The 23,640-nt window shown below is 40.9% G+C and overlaps 3 protein-coding genes across 4 annotated transcripts; 2 read left to right on the top strand and 1 right to left on the bottom strand.

Annotated features, from left to right (window-relative positions):
* Window positions 1–177: 177 nt before the first annotated feature.
* kdf1b (keratinocyte differentiation factor 1b) lies at window positions 178–4,744 on the bottom strand. Its single transcript, XM_086062580.1, has 4 exons — window positions 4,566–4,744; window positions 2,710–3,614; window positions 2,387–2,473; window positions 178–1,202 (listed from the first exon to the last, which is right to left on the bottom strand). Exons 2-4 carry the CDS (start codon window positions 3,593–3,595, stop codon window positions 1,105–1,107), a joined length of 1,071 nt encoding a protein of 356 aa, XP_085918706.1. The 5' UTR covers window positions 3,596–3,614; window positions 4,566–4,744; the 3' UTR covers window positions 178–1,104.
* On the top strand, window positions 2,942–11,425 carry zdhhc18b (zDHHC palmitoyltransferase 18b). 2 transcript variants are annotated; one of them, XM_086062578.1, is made up of 11 exons: window positions 2,942–5,895; window positions 5,979–6,139; window positions 6,325–6,474; window positions 6,622–6,759; window positions 6,836–6,887; window positions 7,111–7,213; window positions 7,931–8,043; window positions 8,108–8,207; window positions 9,005–9,297; window positions 9,421–9,469; window positions 11,353–11,425. In XM_086062578.1, the coding sequence occupies exons 1-9, from the start codon at window positions 5,618–5,620 to the stop codon at window positions 9,293–9,295; spliced, it is 1,386 nt and encodes a 461-aa protein (XP_085918704.1). In that variant the 5' UTR covers window positions 2,942–5,617; the 3' UTR covers window positions 9,296–9,297; window positions 9,421–9,469; window positions 11,353–11,425. The 2 variants fall into 2 exon arrangements, with proteins under 2 accessions (XP_085918704.1, XP_085918703.1); XM_086062577.1 differs by having other exon boundaries at window positions 9,005–9,469.
* arhgef2a (Rho guanine nucleotide exchange factor (GEF) 2a) lies at window positions 11,277–22,128 on the top strand. Its single transcript, XM_086062576.1, has 22 exons — window positions 11,277–11,425; window positions 12,564–12,726; window positions 12,791–12,858; window positions 12,953–13,016; window positions 13,102–13,234; window positions 14,129–14,238; window positions 14,314–14,457; window positions 14,540–14,790; window positions 15,768–15,893; window positions 15,984–16,101; window positions 16,191–16,267; window positions 16,352–16,523; window positions 17,305–17,381; window positions 17,460–17,632; window positions 17,722–17,789; window positions 17,858–18,046; window positions 18,125–18,211; window positions 18,298–18,347; window positions 18,436–18,486; window positions 19,254–19,559; window positions 20,362–20,496; window positions 20,731–22,128. The coding sequence occupies exons 1-22, from the start codon at window positions 11,363–11,365 to the stop codon at window positions 20,776–20,778; spliced, it is 2,673 nt and encodes an 890-aa protein (XP_085918702.1). The 5' UTR covers window positions 11,277–11,362; the 3' UTR covers window positions 20,779–22,128.
* The last annotated feature ends 1,512 nt before the right edge of the window (window positions 22,129–23,640 follow it).

Genomic DNA, 23,640 nt, shown 5'->3' on the forward strand with positions numbered 1-23,640 from the left:
CGGAAGTGACGTCTGACCGAGTGGCTTTTTGTAGAGAAATCAAAGTGGACTTTTATTTTCGAACGTAAAGAGTTTTTTGTTTTTTTTTATGCAGGCAGTTTGACGTTTTAATTTAAAAAAGATAAAAACCATATTCAAACACCAATAACCACGTTGACATTGTTATATCCGATAAGAAAAAAAAATACTTGTAGCCTTATATCATAGGTTTAATAGTTGGGTTTTGTTTTTAACAATAATACAACTGCTTAATACAAATATAGAAAAAGAAACAAAATGCTGAACCTCACTGGATTTATTTTCTAAACCACTTAATTATGACATTTAAAACAAACATCATTTATCAAACATTTAGTGTGATCCGCATATATATACACATCATTAAAATAATAAAATCAGAAGCAATAGCCAAGGCGCACGAGTCCAAAATAAGCACCAGCTAAGAAAGCACACAACGTTTCGTGAGAATCTAACAGTAACAACTTCTACTACAACATTGCATATGCATATCTACATGTTAAATCACAGGGCCGCAAAACCACATTGAAAAGCTTGCTTCATTTCAACTTGTCATGAAGCAGACAACTCCCTTCATTGCGACACGTATGCTACATGAAAGCAGCAGACACAAGGGGACATAAATTAATGTAGATGGAGAAAAGATAATAGGCGGACAAAATGGAGGATGTCAAATCATTGTGAGCTGCTGGCGGCGCGGTTCTTTAATTACAATAATAAATCAGATACACAAAAAAAAACGCACAGTAAATATTAAACAGTGAGCCCTGAGTTCACTTGTCATCCACACACAATTATGAGCTCTTGAAAGAGAGGAACAGCTACTGGGAGTTTCGATAAATGACAATGCAGTGTTCAAAGGTCACAAGCAGCAATGAGCTATTTATGTAGCGGCATGAGAATATACCACCAGGTACCACTGTAATCTGATTGTTTTATATTTTGCAACCTAAAATTGTTATCATATCGACTGTAATTGTGACTTGGACTACTGCACCTTCCGATTTGGGCACAAGTTTGGACTGCGTCGTCGTAGCAACAGAAGTCCGACGTAAGTCGAGGACCCTCTGCAGCGTTTGAACGGATTCATGTTCTGACAGGCGTGCGAATCAGCGGGACACCTGACGAGTTGGTTTCCGCGTGAGAGGGCGAGTAGCTTGTTGACGTTGAGTTGGACGCGCGACCTGCGGAAACAAAACACTGGGTTTACGGATGTCGCCGAAGGGGAAGTAGTGCTTGCCGTCTTCCCGTGATTACCATGACGGCCAGATGTTGCAACGAGGCCAGTGGCTTCAAAAAGAGATTTCGTTCTACACTGTGCTATAACAATAAAGACACCAATTTCACCGGTGAAGGCAGCACTTCATTCATTAAGTTACTCTTGTAATTAGTGTAGTGGATCTGTGCATGTGGTGGGTCCAGTGGCCTCTTGCCTGAATAAAAATATTAGGCGCGTCAGGCGATTACAATTTTAAATTGTAATTAATCGCATTACTTCAATAGTTAACTCACGATTAATCGCAAATGTTCTAATTGTACATTAATAATAATAATATTTTTTCTATGTTTCATACTCTTGTTATAAACATAAAAGTATTAAACTAATAGAATTATGCATCTTTTAGTCATTGATATAGTAACTTCATAATAAATCATAAAATTGAGTTAGAATTAAAAAGATGTACTGTACTGTAAAAAAGTGTGATATTGATTTGTGTTAAGGTCATATTTCTGCCACTAGATGGCATAATTGCATTTGTAAGAGTGACAGCTCAGTGCAAGTTTCTTTTCATATTAGGAGCTATCTAATCTTTAACATGAAGTAACTTGGGAAATTCTGCACATTTTTTTAAATTGTAAAATGCAACTTGACCCCAGTTTCCACAAATATATGCATTATTATTATATTTATCACTGCCCAATTTTTTTTGCTGCGTTGACTGCAATTCCCACAGTACAGGCTTTCCAAGTAAGAGGTGGTCATTAATCACACATCCCAAAAAAAAATTGTGGCTTTAAAAGAACTTTAAATTAACTCAAAATTAACACACTAATTTTTGACACCCCTAAAAAAATATTCATTCATATTAGTGTAACACAAAACTTGTTTACACTGTTAGCTAATGCTAATCTGTGCCAACTGTATTTAGCCTTGACATTATAGTTTAGTTATGGGTGGAAGAATAATGGAAATGAGCGTTGGCACATTTTCAGGAATATGGATATAATAAAAGATTGAAATGGATGTATAATTTCACACTTGATGACACTCCAGGAAGTATTTGTGTACAACACAATTATAAAGTAAATTTTTCACAATATGTCACCTTTAAAAGTCAATTTCAACAAATGAACACAAAATTCTAACCTCCGTTGTTCCTCCACATGTCGCGGGCGCACTTGTCAGAGGAGGTCAATTCCGATATTTGGATATTTGGATTGGATTTGTAGTCATCTATGAAGGGAGGGGAGGGAAGGGGGGGGGCAGAGAAAACAATCTTCCACTTGTTTGGTAGGAAAGTCATTCATTGATTTAGTTCAAGTGTATTGATTTGTCACCTCAGCTGCTGAATCAATGTCAACTCTGTTGCTCATCAAAACAGCAACGTAAGTGCGTAGACAGCACAAGTTTTGTTGTTGTTCTGGAACACTGGCCACAGAACCAATTCAACTTGTACGAGTGCAACTTACTGTTGTTGCTGAACGCAAACGAGCTGCTCTCCCTCATGGTCTCGTTGCCGCTGTCCGTCAACGTCCTCTCCGGGCGCGGGGCCGTCGGCCGCTTCTTCTTCTTGCTCCGGCGGGTGCTGATGCGGATGATGCCGCGCACCAGCCGACACTCGGCCTCCTGCTCGTCCATCTGGTGCTCCTCGGCCAGCAAGTTGATGAGCTGGTTGATGTCCTTGCTCCTGCGCAGGAACACAGAGTCCGTGGTGCAGCGGGCCAACTCGTCGATCTGGTACTCGGTGTAGAGCTCCAGCAGCTTCTTGGTGATCAGCGAGTCCACGTTCTCCTCGCCGTCCTCCCAGTCGTCCAGCCGTATGACCTCATCCAGGGAAGGGTGGCAGGGCTGCGTTTGAGGTACGTACGTCACGGGCGAGTCATGGTCGATGTAATCCCTCGGGCTGTCCACTTGGACTCCGGCGATGCGGACGACCCCCAGCCAGTCGCCGTCGTCTTCATCCTCCTCTTGGCGGTCTGCCGGATTCTCAGCACGAAGGCTCAGTTTTTCCGGCTCCTCCTGGACGCTCTCTTTGGGTGCCAGACACGGGGCTCGCAGGCACACTCTGTACAGGCCGCACGTCAGGAAGCTGCACATTAACGTTCTGCAAGCCCTCGGGGAAGCGCAGGGATTGCAGGTTTGGGTGGCATGGGGGGGCTCGGCCGACGCAGGGAGGAAGGTGTCGCGCTCCTTCCCGTTGGAGTCTTTCGGAGGGGATTCCAGATCTGGGTGGGCGGGGTCCACGCAGCGCTCCTCGTAGGACCAAGACCCCCGGCTGCTAGTTTGGCTCGGGCCTCGCTTGTAGCTGACAGGCTTGGAGCTTTCTCTCACGCTGCCTGCACTGCCTACAGACATGGCTTACGGGCTTCAGGATCTGGACACAAATGCAGAGAAATTAGTTAAAGGAAAATAGCTTTTTATTGCCTTTATTGTAAACCCCTGTTCATCGTTGAGGATACATTACAAACCACAAAAGTCCACGACCTGATAATGAGTCCTAATCCGACGGCACCGTGGCAATTTATTAACAGGAAGAGGAAAAAAAGTGTGAGCACCAAATCCTTTCAATTGTCTTAATTTTATTTGAAGAAAATAATTCCAACATGATAGCTTTTTATATTGGTATAAGTCAAATACAGAAGTGGTTCAAACCACGTGAGCATGTCATTGGTGAAGCCCAAAATAACAATGCAATCAAATTACGTTAAATTTACTGTAAATATCCTCATAAACAACAAAACAACAATCCAAAAACTTTAATGGGCAAAAGTTTTTGGGGGTTTTTAAAAAATATTTTTTTCTCTTTTAGAGTTGTAAATCCCTGCCAAGGTACTCGCTTTATGGGTGAGTGCTAATGTTTTTACAAGCAAACACTTCTTACTTTTACGAATTTATTTTTATCACTTGTTGCTAATTTTGTCCCTTTTTCACTACATTTCCTCAATGGGGAACATCAAAAACCAATGAATGGTTTCCTTCTTTATAATTTAAACACTTGTTTTCGTTTTGGATGGAAAATATTGATAAAACCGACATAGATGACGTCATGTTGTTTTTGAAGACATGACTAATCAATCGTCCACACACTTAACGTAAACGGAACGGGTCGATTGTTTTCGTCCCACGAGTTATAGCAACTAAAGACGAGCGAATACACATATTCGTAAGAATGTAGTATATTTGTAGTAAGTGAGGAAAAACTTCGACATATAGAGTAAGCCACATTCCCGTCTGCGTATGAAAATAAATGTCACTTTCACAGGGGCGACGTCAATCTTTTTCCTCCATTAGAGGACTGACGAGTATCTCAGTAAACACGACTTACAATTCACGGTTCGTCCACGTAGCAACTCGTAAACGCTCGCTGCACTCTTCCCCCTTTCATTTAACATTTCTTATGAATACATATCGAGACTGGAAACTTTGTTGCGGTCATCTTTTGGGAAGTAAATTTGTCGATAGTTCGACAGTGCACCTGAGGGTCAAAGTGGGAGGTACAAACAGGTAACGGGGTAGAACTTCTGGTCATGGCGTTCAAAGTAAAAATACGGTTAAGACTCGAGGTGAGTCTTTCCATTGTGTAATAACGCTGCGGCAATGACGGATATCATCTGTAAACGGTTAAACTTAATTTGCATTAAAAGAGGCACACAAACAAACACACATTTGGTTTCGGTGTATTGCTTTTATTTTGGTGTTACTATCGGTAAAATGTTCTGATCATTACTGCTAACTTGATGCATAAGACATCAAGCCGGAAAAGGTATTGTAGTAGGGGATTTTTCGTTATTCCACATTCTTGGCGATAAGTATACCTAAAAATAATAATATTGTATATAATGTTGTTGTATAATTTTGTAATTATTTCACAATGGGGGCACTTCAATGGAATCTGAAATGGAAAAAGCTTTCATTTCGAAATTGAAAAGACGGAAATTGTTTCTTCTGAAGGCAGCACGCACTGACGAGTGAACATTAAAGCAATTTTAATCATCCACGACGAAAGCAAAAGAGTTCGGTGAGAGATGTCTTTCTACCTCGTTAGCGCTTTTTTTGGGAGCTTAAATGATAATGTGCTATTTTTTAGTTTGATTTGGCACGTGTGCCACTAATGTCTACAAAGCTAAGGATGCTCGGTGGGTAACCCTTTCAATGGACGCCAATTTGGCATGTGAGGAAAAGGGGACACGTAAGAACTATCAGTCCCCTATGGAAAATAACAAATGTAAATCTGGGGATGGCGTTTTCGTCTTCTGTCGTTTAGCTGGCTATTCATAGTGCCTCGATCGTGTGTGCGTGACTATTGATCCCAAACGTGATGACGTCACTGGTCCGTTCGGCAAAGTCGTGCTAAAGAGTGGCAGAATAAGTCCTGCCATGAATAAAGGCGACTACCAGCAAATCGACCCTTCCGGGACTTCCACCCACGCCTCGTCAGGTCACTACCCCCGACCCCAACCTCAGAACCAGAACCAAAACCACGAGGAGGAGCGCAGCAGCCAGCCTCCGAGGAGACAGAGGAGGAGATGGGAAGTCTTACCTGGGAAGAACCGCTTCTTCTGCGATGGACGCGTCATAACGGCCCGCCAAAGCGGTATGGTGCCCTTAACCTTAGGCCTCATCCTTGTCACCAGTGGATTATTCTTCATATTCGAGTGAGTTCATGCCTATTTGACACTTTTATATTGCACATCATAAACGTTACATAGCAAACAAGGCAGTTTCTCTTGTTTTGCAGCTGTCCTTTCCTGGCCAAACACCTGTCGAGCTGCATACCCGTCATTGGAGGAGTCCTCTTTGTGTTCGTGTTGGTCACGCTGCTTCAAACCACCTTTTCCGACCCCGGCATCCTGCCTCGAGCGACGAAGGACGAGGCGACCGATATCGAGAAGCAGATCGGTACACAGATACTCACAAACTCACCTTCAAATAGATTTTTGGAAGGAACGTACGTTTTCCTTTGTTTTTGGCAGAACATTTCTGAAATGCTGCAGATGGCGCCGACGGCAGCCGTCAGTTTAGCTTAATGCTAACAAGCGATGCAAAACGCCGTTGACGGGCTAACACTGTTGAATTTATTCCAGACAACACTGGGAGCACCAGCTGCCGATCTCCACCGCGCACCAAGGAGGTGCTCATCAACCAGCAGGTGGTCAAGCTCAAGTACTGCTTCACCTGCAAGATGTTCCGGCCTCCGCGCACCTCCCACTGCGGCTTGTGCGACAACTGCGTGGGTGAGCTTTTATTCACTCTGCGGCATTATCTACCCTCAAGATGGACAATTTTTTTAGACGATAACAGTTGAAATTAGCTAGGTTAGATACATTTGTGTAAACATGGTTTGTTAAAAATGGGTATCTGTAATATCGTTTGTCCTTCAGAGCGATTCGACCATCACTGCCCCTGGGTGGGCAACTGCGTGGGCAAGCGCAACTACCGTTTCTTCTACGCCTTCATCGTGTCTCTGTCTTTTCTGACGGCGTTCATCGGTGGTTTTGTGGTTACACATCTGATAATGAGTAAGCAAAATCAAAGTATTTATGACACGGGCAAGGATTGGAAGTTCTGTTTACCATTTACGTCTTTTCCATTCAGGATCTCAGAATGGGAAAAGCCTTATTGATGCCCTCCAAGAGAGTCCTGGCAGATATCCTTTACGTCAGTCATCTGAATCCAAAAATATATAAAAACACACAAGGGATATGTCTTCACAGTTGCAACCTGTCTGAGAAAAATAACAATGACCAAAAAAAGGAGACAGAATGGGAAGCCTGGCAGTTTGCTAATTAGCGTAAAAAGCTGCACTCAGCAACACAATGACTCGTCATCGCTCCTATCATACATTTTGCCTCCTTGACTCGACTTTGCACCGTCGTGGAGCTGGTAATTTGTTTCTTCTCAGTTTGGTGCATTTTGGGCCTCTCAGGCTTCCACACGTACCTCGTTGCAGCCAACCTCACCACAAATGAAGACGTGAGTAACGTTATTGCGCTGTTGCATTCAATGCAATCTATTCATCTTTTTTTCAACTTTGCAAAATTGTTTGCCTTCCTGAAAACTGCTGCAAAATTAATTTCTTAAATATTAAGAAATTTTCATATTTTTTATTTAACATAACCACAAGTTTTTTACTCAAAAGACCAATTACATTTTGTATTTTATTTATTATTTATTAATTTATGTTTAAAAGTACTTCAACCTCAAGTATATGTATAAAATGTGATTTGTGTGTGTTTAACCCATTAAAGATCGGTCTGTAAACATAAGTCCTCAGTTTTTAGTTACTTAAAAGTTACTTAAGCCTGAAATACTGTGCGAATTATATGTTGGGGGATTTTTATATACACGCCATTGTCCAACATCAATACACATTAACTTATTTTAGTCGTATGAGTATGCTGCATGCACATAATTGGGGAGAAGTGACACTACCTAGTGGACAAATAGAAAATTTAAAACTTATAAAGGAGCGCATTAGTTTTGAAGGTAAATAAGAGACCAAAAAAAGCAACATTTTCAATCAGAACGAATGTGTTGTTTTTGTGTGTAGTTTTAGTCAATTGATGACAATTCTGTTTCGTTTTTCATCCCACACAGCCAAAACGACTTGAAAAATAAAGACGAGATTGGCACAAAATGACTTCAGTGTTAATAAAAGAGGTAAAGGATGTTTTTTTTTTCCATATGTAGATTAAAGGTACTTGGTCAGGGAAGAGCGGCGCAGAAGATGTCACCAACCCTTACAGTCACAGAAACATCTTCATCAACTGTTGCTCTGTACTCTGCGGACCCATGCCGCCCAGGTAAGACTCATTTCGTCGGCCGTTAATCACGGGAACATGCCTGCTTAATCAATCTTCTCCACAGTTTGATCGACAGACGAGGCCTCCTCCCCGCGGACAGACCCGCTCACGTCCGCACGGACTTTGAACTTCCCGTCACGGCCGCCAAAAGAGGAATCAATGTGGTAGGCGGGTTTACTTTTGGGAAGCCATTTTGTGATTTTGGCCACTTCCTTGACACACTTACATGCCGGAATGAGATCAAAAGTGTACGATTTAATGGAGCTGTTTATGTGCAATATGCAAAATACACGGACGAGTGATTGTTGCCCATTTTTATGCAGCCGATATGCAAATTCATTCTTTTGATGGCACATGACAAGGGCTGTAACCAATCACGGCTCACCTGTTTTCTGGGTTTGGTCATGTGACAATAGCAAGCTGACCCCTTAGCTACTGTGATGTAATTTTCAATTCGACAGCAAATTGCAAAATGGCCGTTCCATGAGATGAATAACATTTACATTAGTGAGTGGGTGCTTAGTATGGACGACCGAAACTGACAAAATAAAAGTGAAAATAAAAATGGATATAAAAATATAATTAAAAAATTAAATACAAAAATATATAAATGGAAATAAAAACAAGAAAAATGTGTATGCATGTATGTGTGTGTGTGTGTGTATATATATATATATATATATATATATATATATATATATATATATATATATATATATATATATATATACACATAAACAAATAAAAATAAAAATACTGTAAAAATAATAATACAAAAATAAATATATTAATAGAATTAAAAATTAATATTTTTATATTAGTTTTTATTTTCACTTTTACTCATTTATTTATTCATTTATCTATTTTAAATTTTAGCAGTTCTGGTCCTCCATACTTAGAACATATTACACAACTATTTGTTTTTCCTAATCTCCTTGACGTCTTTGTGATGTGTCCACAGCCCAAACACGAATCAAAAGGCCCGCTGCAGTCTACCGCTCGCACACCACTGCTGTCCACCCCGGCGGGTCCGCAGGGGAAGTCGCAGTCAGGCAAGGGCCCGGCGGCGAATCCCGACCCCACGTTGGACGCGTCCTCAAAGTGCGAAACGCATGGGAATGCCGGCCCACCGCCTAGCGATACCCCCCACGTGCATCCCTCCAAGACGAAAGCCAAGAAAACAAAAAAGCGCACGGCCAAACCTGCCTCTGCGGTCCACGCTCCGCACCACGGCCAAAGGGAGGAGCCATAAAGGTGCCGGCTCCGCCCCCTTTCACCTTAATGACACTTTGATTATATTCTGATCAACTCTTTCAGGGAAAGTCTATTTACATGCGAAAGCAATCGTGTTAACAACTCAATTTGTTTTTGAAACAGACAGGAGGCCGTGTGTACACTGTACAGCGTTGATACGAGCACAGTAAAGGTACACTTTTTACTGATTTATTTATTTGCTAATTGTTTTTGTTCTTGTGGAATTCCCATTTTTATGAGTAAGTAGGCCTTTTTATTGGTGAAATGATGCACGAAAAACTTGCGCTGATCGTTTTCTAGATTTCTTCGAGCTATAAACGGCATAAAGGTTTGAAGTGTGCCCGTGTAAAACCAATAAGCATTTTTTTTTTGTACTCAAATTGAGCTTGCATCCATGAATATAGTGTAGTTCGAGAGTTGTGTTTACTCTCATAACAATCTTTTCTCTCCATTTGATCAGTTTGCTAAGCATCGTACAGGTTGGTGCTCATCAAGTTTATTATACACGTTGTAACCTGCGATGAAAAAGTCATAAAGATGCAGCAAACATTACATTAGCCACCCGGAATGTGTTTCTAAGGAAGAAGCATGCCGTACAGTATTTGTATGAAAATGTGAAGAATATTAAACAATTGAAAGTAATGTTGATGGAACTTTTTTTGTTTTAATGCTGACTTTGGCCACTAGATGGAACTGAATGTTTAAAAAAAACTTGGGAGGAATAAGTGAGCGCTGGAAATTTCAAAATACGATGTGAAACTGACTTTGCGGGCTGAATTTTCAAACATTTTATGGTGAATCATAAATTAGAATAAATTTTAAAAAAATACAATGGAAGGTTTTGTTTTTGCTCCCAATAATTTTTCTATTCCCTGCTAGCTTAATGCTAGCAATGTTAAAGGGATTCTTGACTCATTGAGCCATTTTCAGCAGCAAAAAGTTAATATTTTGGCCAGAATTAATTTGGTAACTTTATTTTGTTTATGTACAATGAATAACATAAAATAACAGCTTTCTGGTTTGCTGACCAAACCCAGAAAACAGATGAGCCATGATTGGTCGTTACCTACTTCCTCAGCACAGGTGATGTCATCTTCACTCGACAGCAAGTGGAAAAAAATAGATTTTAAAGTTATTAAATATACAAGAAAAATAATTAAGGTATTAAATAAATTCTGGACAAAATATTAACTTTTTACTGCTGAAAATGGATCCAATGAGTCAAGAATCCCTTTAAAATGCTATTGACATGCTAACAATTAGCATAGCATAGCATTTTTTTGTACCTTCTAAGCAATGGATCTTTGAACACGTACATTGAAAAAGTCAAAATACTCAGTGACAATGTGAATGTATAATACTGCCTCCTGGTGGGCGCCTCAGAAGGAGCAGCACCATGAATTGGATTGCAGCATTAAATTTGTGATGCACAAACTGTTTAATGCTCGCTGCTTATTTTATTTTGTGTCGTGTGCAATGTTCGTCCTACGCCACAGTGTAACATATACACCAGCTCAAGTGTTCATTAAACTAATAATAGTATTGATTATAGGAAACGCCGCTACCAGCTTCCCGCGCAGGCCCTGTTTTATTTTTCTGTATAAATAACTTTCTTGCTAACCCTGTGTAGGAGTTAGGGGCAACTTGGAGATGGCGCTTGTGTCGATGTGGTTCGCACTTGGTAACATGCATGTAAACTGTACGTGTGCGCGCGGCTGTGATAAGATTGGCTAAAATGATTATTCTCTGAAAATACACTGGGATGTAGGAAGGAGCAAATAATAGTCCATGAGGCATTGAGATAGCGGAGCGCACTCAGTCCGGGCGCGTGTGCGTGCATGTGTGTGCGTGAGAGTGTGGGGGCGGTGGTGATGATGATTCAAGTCAGATTTCTCACAGGAACAGACACTTCACTGGAAGCAGAGGCACATCGCAGTTGGCCAGCGCAAAAGGAATATTTAACTATTTAAAAAAAAAAAAATCGGTAGATGTGGATTGAGCAAGAATTTGAACTTTGGATATTTAATTAATTTTTTATTTCATTTTTTGGGGGAGGTGATCCAACATGTCCCGAGTCGCCAGCCTGTCCAAACTGCGGCAGGAGAGGATGAAGGAGATCAACCTGAGGGTAAGTTATCATGACCACACTGTAAAAAAAAAAAAAAAAGTCACGTTTTTATATGTATATATATTTTATTTTTATTTTATATATATATATAGTGTTTTTTTTTTGTATGTGTGTTACTTCCCCTTCTTCTTGGGTGCCACTGCGGTTTCCTGGTTGTGACACGCGCATGCAGGGGCCCGCTCACGCAGGCCTGCGCCCATCATGCCTATCGAGTCATACTGCACCGAGTGTGCTCGGGTTTGTGGGTGTAGGTGTGTGTGTGTGTTTGCTTGTTCAGTGTGCCCGCTCTTGCTGGATAGTTGTTGCCATAGAAATGGCTGTGCGCGCGTGTGGTATCGCTGCTCTGTGTGAAAATCTCCAGGGCCGCAAAAAGGTTGCAAAAATGTGTTGGTTGGCAGGTGTGAGGATGGAAAATACATGTTTACATTTTATTTTTTTCATTCGTCATTCCACAGCAGCTAACCTCCCATTAAGAATGCTAATGTCGCTTTTCATAAAACCTACGCGCACACAAATTTATTAAATCCTACTTTTTTCAAATTTCAAACACATCTCAGAACTTTGTCGCCCTCCGACACCAGTTTCACCAATTGGACACAAGATTGGATGGACACGTCTATTGTAATCAGGCGCATGCCTGAAATTGAACAGCCAGTCGGCCATTTTGGTTTGAAGCAGCCATTTTGGGTAAACGCCCAGCCAAGGAATTCATCCAATCAGAAGCAGGTATCTTGCTACCAGTGATTCCTAACTTTTATGGAGCCAAGGCACGTTTTACATTAAATCTAACAAAAAAGTAGCAACACAGGTCAATTGATGTTACGTACCTTATGTGCTTTCATTTTTGTAACTGTCCCTTCTAAGTGTTGTCAAAATGTGCTTGCAGGCTGCTCACTATGACTTCTGCTTTTACAGTGTGACCATCATGAGGTCAAACCACCCACTACTCCCCTCCCCCATCCAAACTGAGGAAACACATAAAAACGCATGCATAATCACAGGAAACTCCCTGGAGAATAAACAAGACTTTTAACCACCATTTTAACTGTGCAGACGTGAATACTGTATTTGTCATGATGCGTTTCCGTTTACGTAATCCCACTTGATGAATCCTGTTTTTTTTCCCTCATCTCCCCAGAATAAAGAGCGAGAGCGCATGAGGGAGCGAGAGAAGGCGGCCCGGGAGAGGGAGGCCCGTTACAACAACGGTCACCTCTTCACCTCCCTCACAGTGTCGGGGACCACGCTGTGCTCGGCGTGCAACAAAAGCATCACGGCCAAGGAGGCGCTCTGCTGTCCCAGTAAGTCATGGCCAGGGCAAGTACGTGCTGGGCGGGGCTAACTGGACCATATTTGTTCCCCCAGCATGCAATGTGACCATCCACAACCGCTGCAGAGACGCTTTGCCCAATTGCGCCAAAGTCAAACAGCGGGTAAATGAGGCCAATTTGTCATTTGTACTTTTATCTTGAAACTATGGTTCTCTTTGACAGTTCTAATTGAGATTTCCATGTTTGTCGTCCACAGCAGCAGAAGACGGCGCTAATGCGCAATAACTCATCCTTGCAGAATGTCGCACTGCGCACAAGAAGTACAACATTTATGACATTCTTAAGCCTAGCGAGTGAATTGCTGTAAATTTTAAAAGTACATTTTGTGTCATCATCCCTGTGCAGATCCGGTAATGCGCGAGCGTCCAACGTCGGCCATCTACCCTTCCGAGAGCCTCCGGCATTCCCTCCTCGGATCCCGTCGAGGACGTTCCGGCCTCACGCTGTCTAAAAGTGTCTCCACAAACAACATTGCAGGGTGAGCAAGTTGGTAGCCACATTTGTTTTTTTGTTTTTTTGTTCCCCCCCAAAAAACAAAAAGTGAAAAAAAAATCACGTTTTTTTTTTCATTTAAAAATGTGTTTGTAAATTATTTAAGTAAGTAAGTAAGTGATTTTTAATAATAAAATAGTAATTCTCATTCAAAACAATATATATAATTACGTATAATTAACCAACTAATTAATTAAAAACATGCTTCATGTATGTGTAATATTTCAATGTTATCAATATTTTTTTGCTACTATATATTAAGTAACTTAATGATTGTAATCAAAATAATGGCAAAAAAAAATAAACATTTAAATTAATACATTTTAGGAAAATAAATGGTGTAATTCATGCAATAAATCAGTAGTTGTCAAACTTTTCACACCAATTACAATCTCATAAACGACTTGTCACTCCCAAGAGCCACCAAAAGGACCAACATTAGCATACTGCAATGTATGAGGTTCCAGTGTTCAATCAAAATGAGGCTTTATTTCTAAAAAGTAATGACTATATTTATTATGTAAGCCACTGCAACATCATGCACAGTTTGAACATTACACTGCACTTAAATATAAATAATAAAATAAAAACGTAAATAATGCTTCATATAAAATGTATTTTGCATAAAATGTAAATAAAAATAAAAGTAAATGTTTGTAAACAAATGGTTCTAAAATATTAAACACAAATTTAGTCAATACAACTGAACTGCACTAAATAAATTCATTGTTCTGGATGAACAAAAAAATGGTGCCACATAACATAAAAGTTTGAATATTAAGTTCCGAGTTTCTCGTTTAATAATAAAAGCTTGACAAATTCAAGAACACCAAATGAGATAAAAGATGGAAAACGAAGTATCCAAATTTGTCTGCCGCAGAAACCTAAACGACGACTCTCCTCTGGGCCTGCGCCGGATCCTGTCCCAGTCCACGGACTCCCTCAGCTTCCGGAACAGGGCCATGTCGGTGGAGTCCCTCAACGACGACGGTACACATGGTCCACGTCCACTGTGTGCACCACCTCTCAACCTCCACCTTTACAAATTGACGGTATGATTTAAAGGTGACTACTACTACACTTCCATCCTGGAGGAGATGGAGCTGGAGGGGGAGGACTTCAAGGCGGACTCGTGGAGCATGGCCGTGGACACGGATTACCTGCACGCGCACAGCAAAAACGTCATCAAGAGGCAGGATGTCATTTACGGTGAAGACTTCTCACCCCGCCCATCTGCGATTGAGTAAATGAACCTCAAAGCAACCAGATGCGATTTTACGTCTCCGCCCAGAGTTGATCCAGACGGAGGTGCACCACATGCGCACGCTGCGCATCATGGAGCGGGTGTTCCGCCAGGGCCTGCTGGAGGAGCTGCAGCTGGACCCGAGCACCCTGCACGCCTTGTTCCCCTGCCTGGATCAGCTGATCGCAATCCACTCGCACTTCCTGGTGCAGCTGCTGCTGCGCCGCAACGCCAGCCTGCAGCCCGAGTCCGACTACAACTTCACCATACGCCGCCTGGGCGACATACTGCTGGAACAGGTGAGCGCCGTACGCGTTTACCAAGTACTGTATGCGCAGTTATAGTGGGGTGCACTATTCTGCTTAAGTTACCAAAAATGGCTCCTGGCAAGGTACAGAAATAGGAAATATTTTCAAATTTTGCTTGCATACAGAGTGTGTGCGTGTGTGTGTGTCTTTTCTCAAGTTAGTGGGTGCCATTTGATTCATCCGTTGTATCCAGTTTTTCCCATGAGGACCAAAACCGGTAACCCCGGAAGTCGATTTTCATATGTCCTGTTCAAGGTTATTATAGTTCACGAAATAACTAAAAATAAAATTGAAAAAAAAATTCGCTAATGAAGTAAAATAAAAACAATGCTTTTAAATAAATGATTACTACAAGTAATTATAATCAAAGCAAAAATGTCCATTGTTTTCATCTTTGTCGTCATTTGGTAAATGTAGTTTACTCAACAAATGTTCCATATTAAAAATTAAAAAAATCTAATACTAAAACGTATAAGAACCAAATAAAAGCAATGCATTTTCGAAAAACAAAACTAACGAACCCGCTCTAAAAAAATAATTTAACTAAATCTAAAATCCAAAAGTCAAAACAAAATAAAAACAACTATAACTTTATGTTCCAGTTTTGTTTGCATTCAGACAATAAAACATATGAACGGTATGTTTTTTTGTTTTTTTTTACCTACTGGTGGTTCCCAAATCTGACATTTGACTCATCCAATGGGGCCCAATTTTCTCCATAGGGACCAAAACTTGGCCCCCACAAGCATAAAGCATTACGAATTATAAACAGGAGGCCCACTGGTGCAGTTTGTGGTTAGCATTCTGGTCCCACTGGAAGCCTATTTTTGTATGTCTGTAACTTTGTGTTTTTTGCTGTTGCCTGTCTCTTAAAAAGAGGTACTTAATCTCAATGGGACCACCTGGTTAAATAAATACAATTGATTATTCTTATTTTGAATTTCTTGATGCGTGTTCCTTTTTTCCAGTTCTCGGGCCAGAGTGCGGACGACATGCAGAAGACCTACGCGGAGTTCTGCAGTCGCCACATGAAGGCGGTCAAGTTGTACAAGTCGCTGCTGGCCAGAGACAAGCGCTTTCAGTGCTTCATTCGGGTGAGACTGAGAGGCAAAAAAGATTATTATTATTTTTTTTTTAAAGATAATGTGATTGGATAGCAAGTTTGCTGATGTGTATGTATGCAGCGTGTTAGTCGAGGACCCTGGCTGCGTTGCCATGGCATCCAGGAATGCATCTTGTTGGTGACTCAGCGCATATCCAAATATCCCGTCCTCATTCAGCGTATTCTGGACAACACCGTCGGTGAATTGCCGCACTTTGATGACACTATTGGCCCACTTACCGCATGACGTCCATGATTTTGATAGTGTTGCATTTATATTGTCTCACAGAAGATGAGGAGGAAGCATCCTCCATAGCCCAGGCTCTATCCATGGTCAGAGATCTTCTCAATTCAATAGATCAACAGGTATTCTCACGTAAAAAAAACTAATAAAAAAAAAATCATTCAGTGTTTTTCCATTGTGACTTAAGTTATTTTGTGCCCTGGCAGATGGAGGAGCTTGAGAAGACGCAGAGAATGCAGGAGATCCAAGCCAAGCTGGACCAGCGGGCCGAGACCCGGGTGAGGGACGGCGGACTTTTCCGACCCGCCGAGCTGCTCCGTCGCAGGCTCGTCTACGAGGGAACGCTGCTGTGGAAAACCCCGGGATCCCGACTCAAAGGTGCAAAAAATATTTTGGACTCAAGTGAAATCCATCTCGCGCTGGAGTCAGTAGCGGTTAATCAATAGTCAGAACACAATTCGTCTTTTGTAGTGACGAGTCAACATCGCATTCAAATTGTCTCGTTCTACAACATGCAATTTCTTCCCCGCTACAATTGTTACGCTGACGCTACAGCTTTAAAAACAAGACACTTGCGCTTCCCTGGCACTCACTCATTAACTCGATCTATATTTATCCACACAGAGTTGGAAGTCTTTTCAAAGTCTCACTGTCTTCTCACCCCTCTTAATAGCGCCGTCAAAATGAAGCGTCTGCCCTTAGAACCCGATGCGAGTGAGCTTTGAGGGGATCATTCGTACCCTCGACAACCATTGGCCTGTGTTGTTGTGGCCTTTGGCTCTCTTGGGAGGTGATCTAGGGAGGCGCTTTGGAGTCGTTAGATCTCAATGTGCAAGTTGTTCCCTTGTCAAACCGCTTTTTTCCAGTCAACTTTATTAACAATACAGGCTTGTTTTAAGCAATATTCTTAATTGTCATTAAACGTAGAACTCAGTTTCATCTGTGTACAACATTTTCTGAGGGTTGATAAAGTGGGTGGACGTAAAGAGGAGAGGGCCGAGAACAGAGCCTTGAGGAACACCAGATTTGAATGGGTGAGAAATGGAGGTTTTGAGTGTGACTGACCAGATAGGATAGAGGGGTTGCTGAAAAACTAATGCAACCATAGCAGAGAAGGGAAAAGTTCAGATGTTTTCATAAAAAATCTGTTTTGGTATAGATGTGACGGTCTTACTGATGACGGACATCCTGGTGTTTCTTCAGGAGAAAGACCAGAGGTACATCTTTCCATGTCTGGTGAGCTACCCAAAGCCATATTTAGGGTTAATAAGTATACGTCGCGAATGTGTCCCGATAACATTTGTCCGTCTCCAGGACAAGCCCCCCGTGCTGTCCCTGCAGAACCTCATCGTGAGAGACATCGCCAACCAAGAGCGAGGCATGTTCCTCATCAGCGACTGCTCGCCTCCGGAGATGTACGAGGTGCACGCCGCCTCCAGGGAGGACAAGAATGCGTGGATACGGCAAATCCAGCGCACCGTCAGCAAGTAGGGGGACGGACTGAATATAGACGACCACGCATAAATAATAATAATCATACGATGTTTGTTTACTCGTATTTATTGTTTGCGCTCAGATGTCCATCACGCGAGGAGTTCCCCCTCATAGAGACGGAGCACAAGGCCCATCTGAGGAGACTCAAAGGTCTGTTTCACCCTAAATAAGCCAACCAATCAAAAAGCATGCTCGCTGATAAGGCTCCACGGTCGCAGGGGACCTCCACCAGAAAGACCGGGAAATGCTGGAACTCCTGCAGGAGAGGGTGACCCTGTTCTGCGAGCTGGCCCAGGTGACCAGTTGCCAGGACGACCTGGAGCCCCCCGTCACGCGCTACCTGTTCAGGGCGGACACTCCGCAAGCGCCGCGAGCGGAAAAGTTCCTGATGGATGCCACGGCCGAGGGTAAAGGAAGGAGGGGACAAAAATGACCTTACATCACCAGTGGTGGCGCTAGTGTGATTGCTGAGTTTTTCTCCGCAGTGGACCGACTGAGCGAACTCCTGCTGGGCTCCAGCGTCGACTTTCCGCTCATTTGCCATCATAACCACATGGACATGACGGACGCCAGTAATTGAATTTTATTTATGCTTATTATTATCATTTCTTAGTGTGTTTTTATTTTTTTTGATGCAGTGCTTTTTCCCTCTGTGCAGGTGATCAGGAACTTCTCATCAATGGAGCTAACGAGTTGCCAGCAGCAAAAGTGATCTTGAGATGAATATAATTGTACTCATTTGCACAACAATATGAGGTACACACTAAATATGTTCTTTTGTCTTCGTGTTGGACAGGAAGTCAGCCAGAGGCTGATGAACCTCAGCGTTTACCTCCATGCACTCCAGGTGAGCATCCGCCAACAACCACTTCCACATTCTCTTCACAATAAGAGGAAACACTTCCTCATATGCAATAAAACGATTACATTTTCACAAATAGCCGTCATCTCCTGCAGATGCAGTTCATGGCAGCAATTGTGTTTTCACAATAAGAGTTGTTATGTTCGTAACTACTTCCTCCTCCTATGACAGATCTTTTCACAATCACTTCCTTCTAACTGACAACTACTTCTGCACAACGAATTATGTTAAAATTGTTTTCATACCTGATAGTCCCTCCTTATTAAGGGTAATAAAAAGATTTTCACAATAAAAGTCAGCACTATCTATTAATCCCTGATAGCAAAAGTGTCTTCACACTAAAAGCTACCATTTCCTTTCAATACACGATTACTCCAGTATTTTCACAATAAGATCAACCACTTCCGTCTAATACATAACAAACGTATCTTCATAATAAGAGAAACTATATATTTTTTAAACATGATAAGGGAAGTATTTTCATAATAGCTACTACTTCCTCATATTAAACCACAGATATAAAGGTCTTTCTTCAGGCATCTGAAAACCACATCCATGGATGAACCAGACATGTGCAAGTCCACAATTTTCTTCCCAATATATGGTGTGTGTGTGTAATGAAAATATGTCCGTTTTAGTGTTTTATCAACTAGGCATAATTTGATAATACTAATTATATATGTCAGACATAAGAAAACCAACATTTTCAGCTTTGTCATGATAAAAAAAAAAAAAGTGCACTATCCCGACAGGCTGCTGTCATCAAGCAAGACTCCATCCTGGAACTGCTGCTGCAGCAGGAGGACGCGACGTCACCGGCGTCGGCGGTCTCCTGGCGGCAGAACCGCGAGGCGGCCACCGGCGCCACCATCGGCGAGCTGGCCCTGCTGCAGAGGCAGCACAGCCTGCTGCAGGAGGAGCTGCTGAGGCTGCGCAACACCGAGACTCGCTTCAAGGACAGCGAGAAGGCTCGCGCCAAGCTGGAGAAGCAGGTTCGACACATGAAGGGCTGCGGCGACGCGGCGTCCTCGCAGGAGCACGGGGAGACGCGCTCGCACGTAAGACCACCGCGCGAATGTTTTAAAACTGAAAGTTGAGATCTTGGTTGAGGTTTAAAAAAAAAAAAAACGTTTCAAATGTAAAATAATGAATTTCAATCATAAAATATTTTGTTTTTTAAATGCTATTATTCAAAATTAATTTAATTCTAATTAATTTCGTTCAATCAAAGCTGAAAATGTTCGTAAAATAGTTAATAAAATTAACAATAAAATAATTATAAATTCTTATTTTTTATTGTTTAAATTCATAGACTAATTAATAAAAGAATAATCAAAATGATGAACTTAATTTGATAATAAAATATTTCATTCTTGTTATGTTATTTTGTATTATTTCTATTTAGTTTAATTATATATATATATATATTTAATATAATAATATATAATATATTTAATTATAATTGGCCTGTTCTCTACAATAAACAATTCTTAAAGTGTATGAAAAATATTTTAATAATTGTAATTATTGTTTGTATATTTTATCATTTAAAAGTAATGTTTATTAGAAGGTAAAATGTGTGTGTACGTAAAAGTTTATTTGAATAATAAAATAAAATTAATTCTCATTTTTGTTTTGTTTATTTTTATTTTTATTAATGTAATTGGTGCATGAATGCATCTGTAAAATGATTCATTTAAAAAACTTTTTTACAATAAGTCAATTAACCAAATATTTAATAAGGTGAATTGAAAATAAATAAATAAATAAATGTTGTGTTTTGAGTACTATGCGGTTAAGAAAATGGAGGGATGATATGCATGTATATATTATTCATCCACCAATTTGATATTTGTGCAGCCTGGACGGGAAGGCTTGAGTGCGAGTTCCCAGTGGGACGACGAGGCACACCAAACAAACTCTCCTGAGGGAGGCAGCGACGAGGAGGTCAACATGACGTCTGATGATGACGATGAAGAAGAAGAAGAAGAGGAGGTGAGATAACACACACACACATTAAAGTTCAAGTTTGGGGGATAATAGATTTACAGGAAGTCAGCCATTTTGGTTTGAAGCGGCCATTTTAGGGGTCCTGCAAAGACCAACTAGTCTGATTGATTTTGTCCAATTACTAGTTGCTACCAAAATGGAATTCCTTATAACTCAACTGCTTCTGCTACTGGTTAAATTGTCGCTAATTCCCTCCCCCCCCCCCCCCCCCCACCACAGATTTCCAAGAAATTCCAGAGAAGATCTGATCTTCCGCTAACAAGCTAAGTGACCCTCACATCTTCCAACAGAAAAGCCATTATGCCGCAATGTGCGTATATATATCTTGAATGAATTACTTAATTTATGAAGCTGCTTTGCTTTCCGACTTAAAGGCTTGTGTGTACGCGCGTGAGGTGTCGTTTGCATGATTTACTTACCGGACAAAAAGGGAATAACATGGATGTGCTTCTGTTCAACAATATTTGTGTGGTTTTTTTTCACATTTACATAACACCTACAGGGTAATTTTAAAGTATTTAGTACAGTGGTACCTACTTACAAGTGACCTATTTTCAAAAAAAATTTTAAAAGCCAATTCTCACAAGCTTAATGCTAATGACAGACATGCTAATGAAACTAACAATCAATGTTGTGACGTTAAAACCCTTTAAGCAGCAGGCATTTCAACACAAAAGATACATCAACACATGAAAATAGACAATATATATCAGACATATTATATTCTTTATACTCTGGAAAAAACGACGACTATTACAGCAGCTTACTGAGTAGTTATGACCGTCTTCTTCTTCATGTGCATGTGTATATTTTATACTGGCCCCTGGTGGCCAAAGCGCACACGGGCGAAGGGACCGAACAATGAGGGCCTCGTGATTTGTTGCCCTCATTGTGCGGCTCTTGAGCTGTTTAATTCGTTACGTTCAATTGAATTATGTTATTACTGTATGCTTGGCACATCAAATAATAAGTGCTCTTTTTCTTGTTGAAAAAAATGGAGGCAATGAGGAAGGATTTAAGATGAAATCAAGGCACCACTGTACTGATTTCGCTGTGAATTTCAGCATTTTTGCACCAATCATCAGGAAGCAAAGAAGTAAATAAGAAACGAAACTATACATATATATTAATGGATATAACTTCATATAATGTATTTAAAAGGGCATCAAATCAGAAGTGTGTGTGTGTGTGAGTTTTTGGTTGTGTTGCACGATTCTTGCGCAATTTGTCATTCAGTGCAATCGACTCCAGCCTTTCCTTCCAAAACCCGAGCCTTTCCTTCCAAAACCCGTTTGACAATCTTCTGACTGAAAAAGCGCTCGCATTTTATTCTCCAAATGTATTTTCTCTTCTGCTGTCACACTTTTCTATCGTTCACGTTTGTTACGAGGTTGCCAAATGATTATTATAACATTTTGACGTTAACATGATACTGCATTTGTACAATGTATAACCTGAAAGGCGAAGCTTACTTGTTGTAAACAGAAAAATTCAATAAACTGCGTCAGAATATTAGAAGCCCCTTCCCAGTATGACGCGGTGTATAATAATGAATCTACTGCTATATTAATACAGAATGTATTGTTTCCTCATCAATAAACTTTTCATACTACCAAAGTGGGATGTCAAAGTTCATGCCACAAAGAAACGCACGCTTACGCAGAGTCCCTCATTTTAATCCTGCAGACAATGTCAGCCAAAAGAGGGTTATTAATAACCCACAGGGGCCCACAGAGGGGAATAACTAACATAGTCATAGCCCCCCCAACAGCCCCTTGTTGCCCCCCGCCCCCACCTCCGTCAGTCCATATACACGCTTGTCGTTGCCACTGTACCCTCTTCCCAGGAGACCCCCAATTATAGTCAGCGCAGGCCAGGTGATGGACTACAGTTACAAGGCAGGAATGTCCAGCCAGCGTCTCTTCTGTGTGCGCCGTCCGCTTCCACGACAGTCGCCTCAGTCACAATGCATTGTAGCCACATGCTTTATTGCGTATACTTTCTATTCAAGACTCGCTTTGTGATATGCGATTTATTCAGCTCTGGTATTAACACAAGAGGAAAGACAAGGGATACTTTTTTTTGTTTTTATTATCCTTGGAAATGCACTATATTGGGAAATGGTTATCAATTATACTCAAAAACATTCAAATTAGGGGTGTCAAAATTAGTGCCCTGTCAACGTCAACATTTTGTAGTAATAAATTTAATAATAATGCATATATTTGTAAAGGCGTATTTTACAATTTTAAAAATTTACAGAATTTCATAAATTACTTCATGTTAAAGATGAGATTAATATGAAAATAAAAATGTACTGAGCTGTCACCAATGTCTTACAATGCAATTATGCCATCTAGTAGCAGAAAATGACCTCAACACAAATCAATGTCACTCATTTTTTACAGTACAGTACATCTTTTTTAATTTTAACTCAATATTGTGAATTATTCTGAAATGACTAGCAATGACTAAAAGATGCAGCCATATTTCTATTAGTTAAAAAAAATTCTACTTTTATGTTAACAAGAGTATCAAAACCTAGAAAAAATATGTTATTGTCTTTTTAATTGTACATTTTGAACAGATTTGGATTGATTTTGTTTAACTCTAAATGCAGGCATTTATCGCTTAAACTCCTGGCAACAAAAGTGAGCACACTTCTAAGTGAAAATTAGTAATTTTCACTCCCCCGTGTCATGTGACTCAACAGGGGAAGTGATTTGACAACAAAAATGTCAGGAAATCATGCCTGGATTTTAGTATTTAGTGTTTATAACAAGCAGGAAGTGAAGTCACTTTAGAGCACTCTCACACACAAACACACACACACACAGTTTGTCACACATGCACGCACACTCTATCTCCCTCAAGTTTGTCGGCTGGTGTCGGACATGTTGTTGACGTTGAGTCAGAGAGCGAGCGGCGGGGCTGCGGCATTACAGTATGTGGCAGTGCAAACTCACTGAGTGTCACACCAGATTAGAACAGACCGGTGCTCACTTGACGCCGCCAACAGCTGTGAGTCAACGCGCTAAACTAGTAGCATTACTCAGGATTAAGCACACGCACACAGTAACCTTTTCTTATTTCGACAAGAGAAGACTGAAGATGGGGCGGGTTGGGATG

The sequence above is a fragment of the Leptonotus elevatus genome, chromosome 19 (genome assembly GCF_054856555.1).
Source record: "Leptonotus elevatus isolate MCC_2025b chromosome 19, RoL_Lele_1.0, whole genome shotgun sequence".
Taxonomy (NCBI): Eukaryota; Metazoa; Chordata; class Actinopteri; order Syngnathiformes; family Syngnathidae; genus Leptonotus; species Leptonotus elevatus.

Bases quoted from the DNA above. Each gene is read 5' to 3' on its own strand.
- kdf1b (XM_086062580.1), bottom strand. From the start codon at position 3,595: ATGTCTGTAGGCAGTGCAGGCAGCGTGAGAGAAAGCTCCAAGCCTGTC. The intron at 2,474-2,709 runs GTAAGTTGCACT...CTCCCTTCATAG, and splicing joins GTTTGCGTTCAGCAACAACA to ATGACTACAAATCCAATCCA. The intron at 1,203-2,386 runs GTTAGAATTTTG...TTGTTTCCGCAG, and splicing joins CATGTGGAGGAACAACGGAG to GTCGCGCGTCCAACTCAACG.
- zdhhc18b (XM_086062577.1), top strand. From the start codon at position 5,618: ATGAATAAAGGCGACTACCAGCAAATCGACCCTTCCGGGACTTCCACC. The intron at 6,140-6,324 runs GTACACAGATAC...AATTTATTCCAG, and splicing joins CGATATCGAGAAGCAGATCG to ACAACACTGGGAGCACCAGC. The intron at 7,214-7,930 runs GTGAGTAACGTT...TTCCATATGTAG, and splicing joins ACCTCACCACAAATGAAGAC to ATTAAAGGTACTTGGTCAGG.
- arhgef2a (XM_086062576.1), top strand. From the start codon at position 11,363: ATGTCCCGAGTCGCCAGCCTGTCCAAACTGCGGCAGGAGAGGATGAAG. The intron at 17,633-17,721 runs GTAGGGGGACGG...GTTTGCGCTCAG, and splicing joins ATCCAGCGCACCGTCAGCAA to ATGTCCATCACGCGAGGAGT. The intron at 19,560-20,361 runs GTAAGACCACCG...ATATTTGTGCAG, and splicing joins ACGGGGAGACGCGCTCGCAC to CCTGGACGGGAAGGCTTGAG.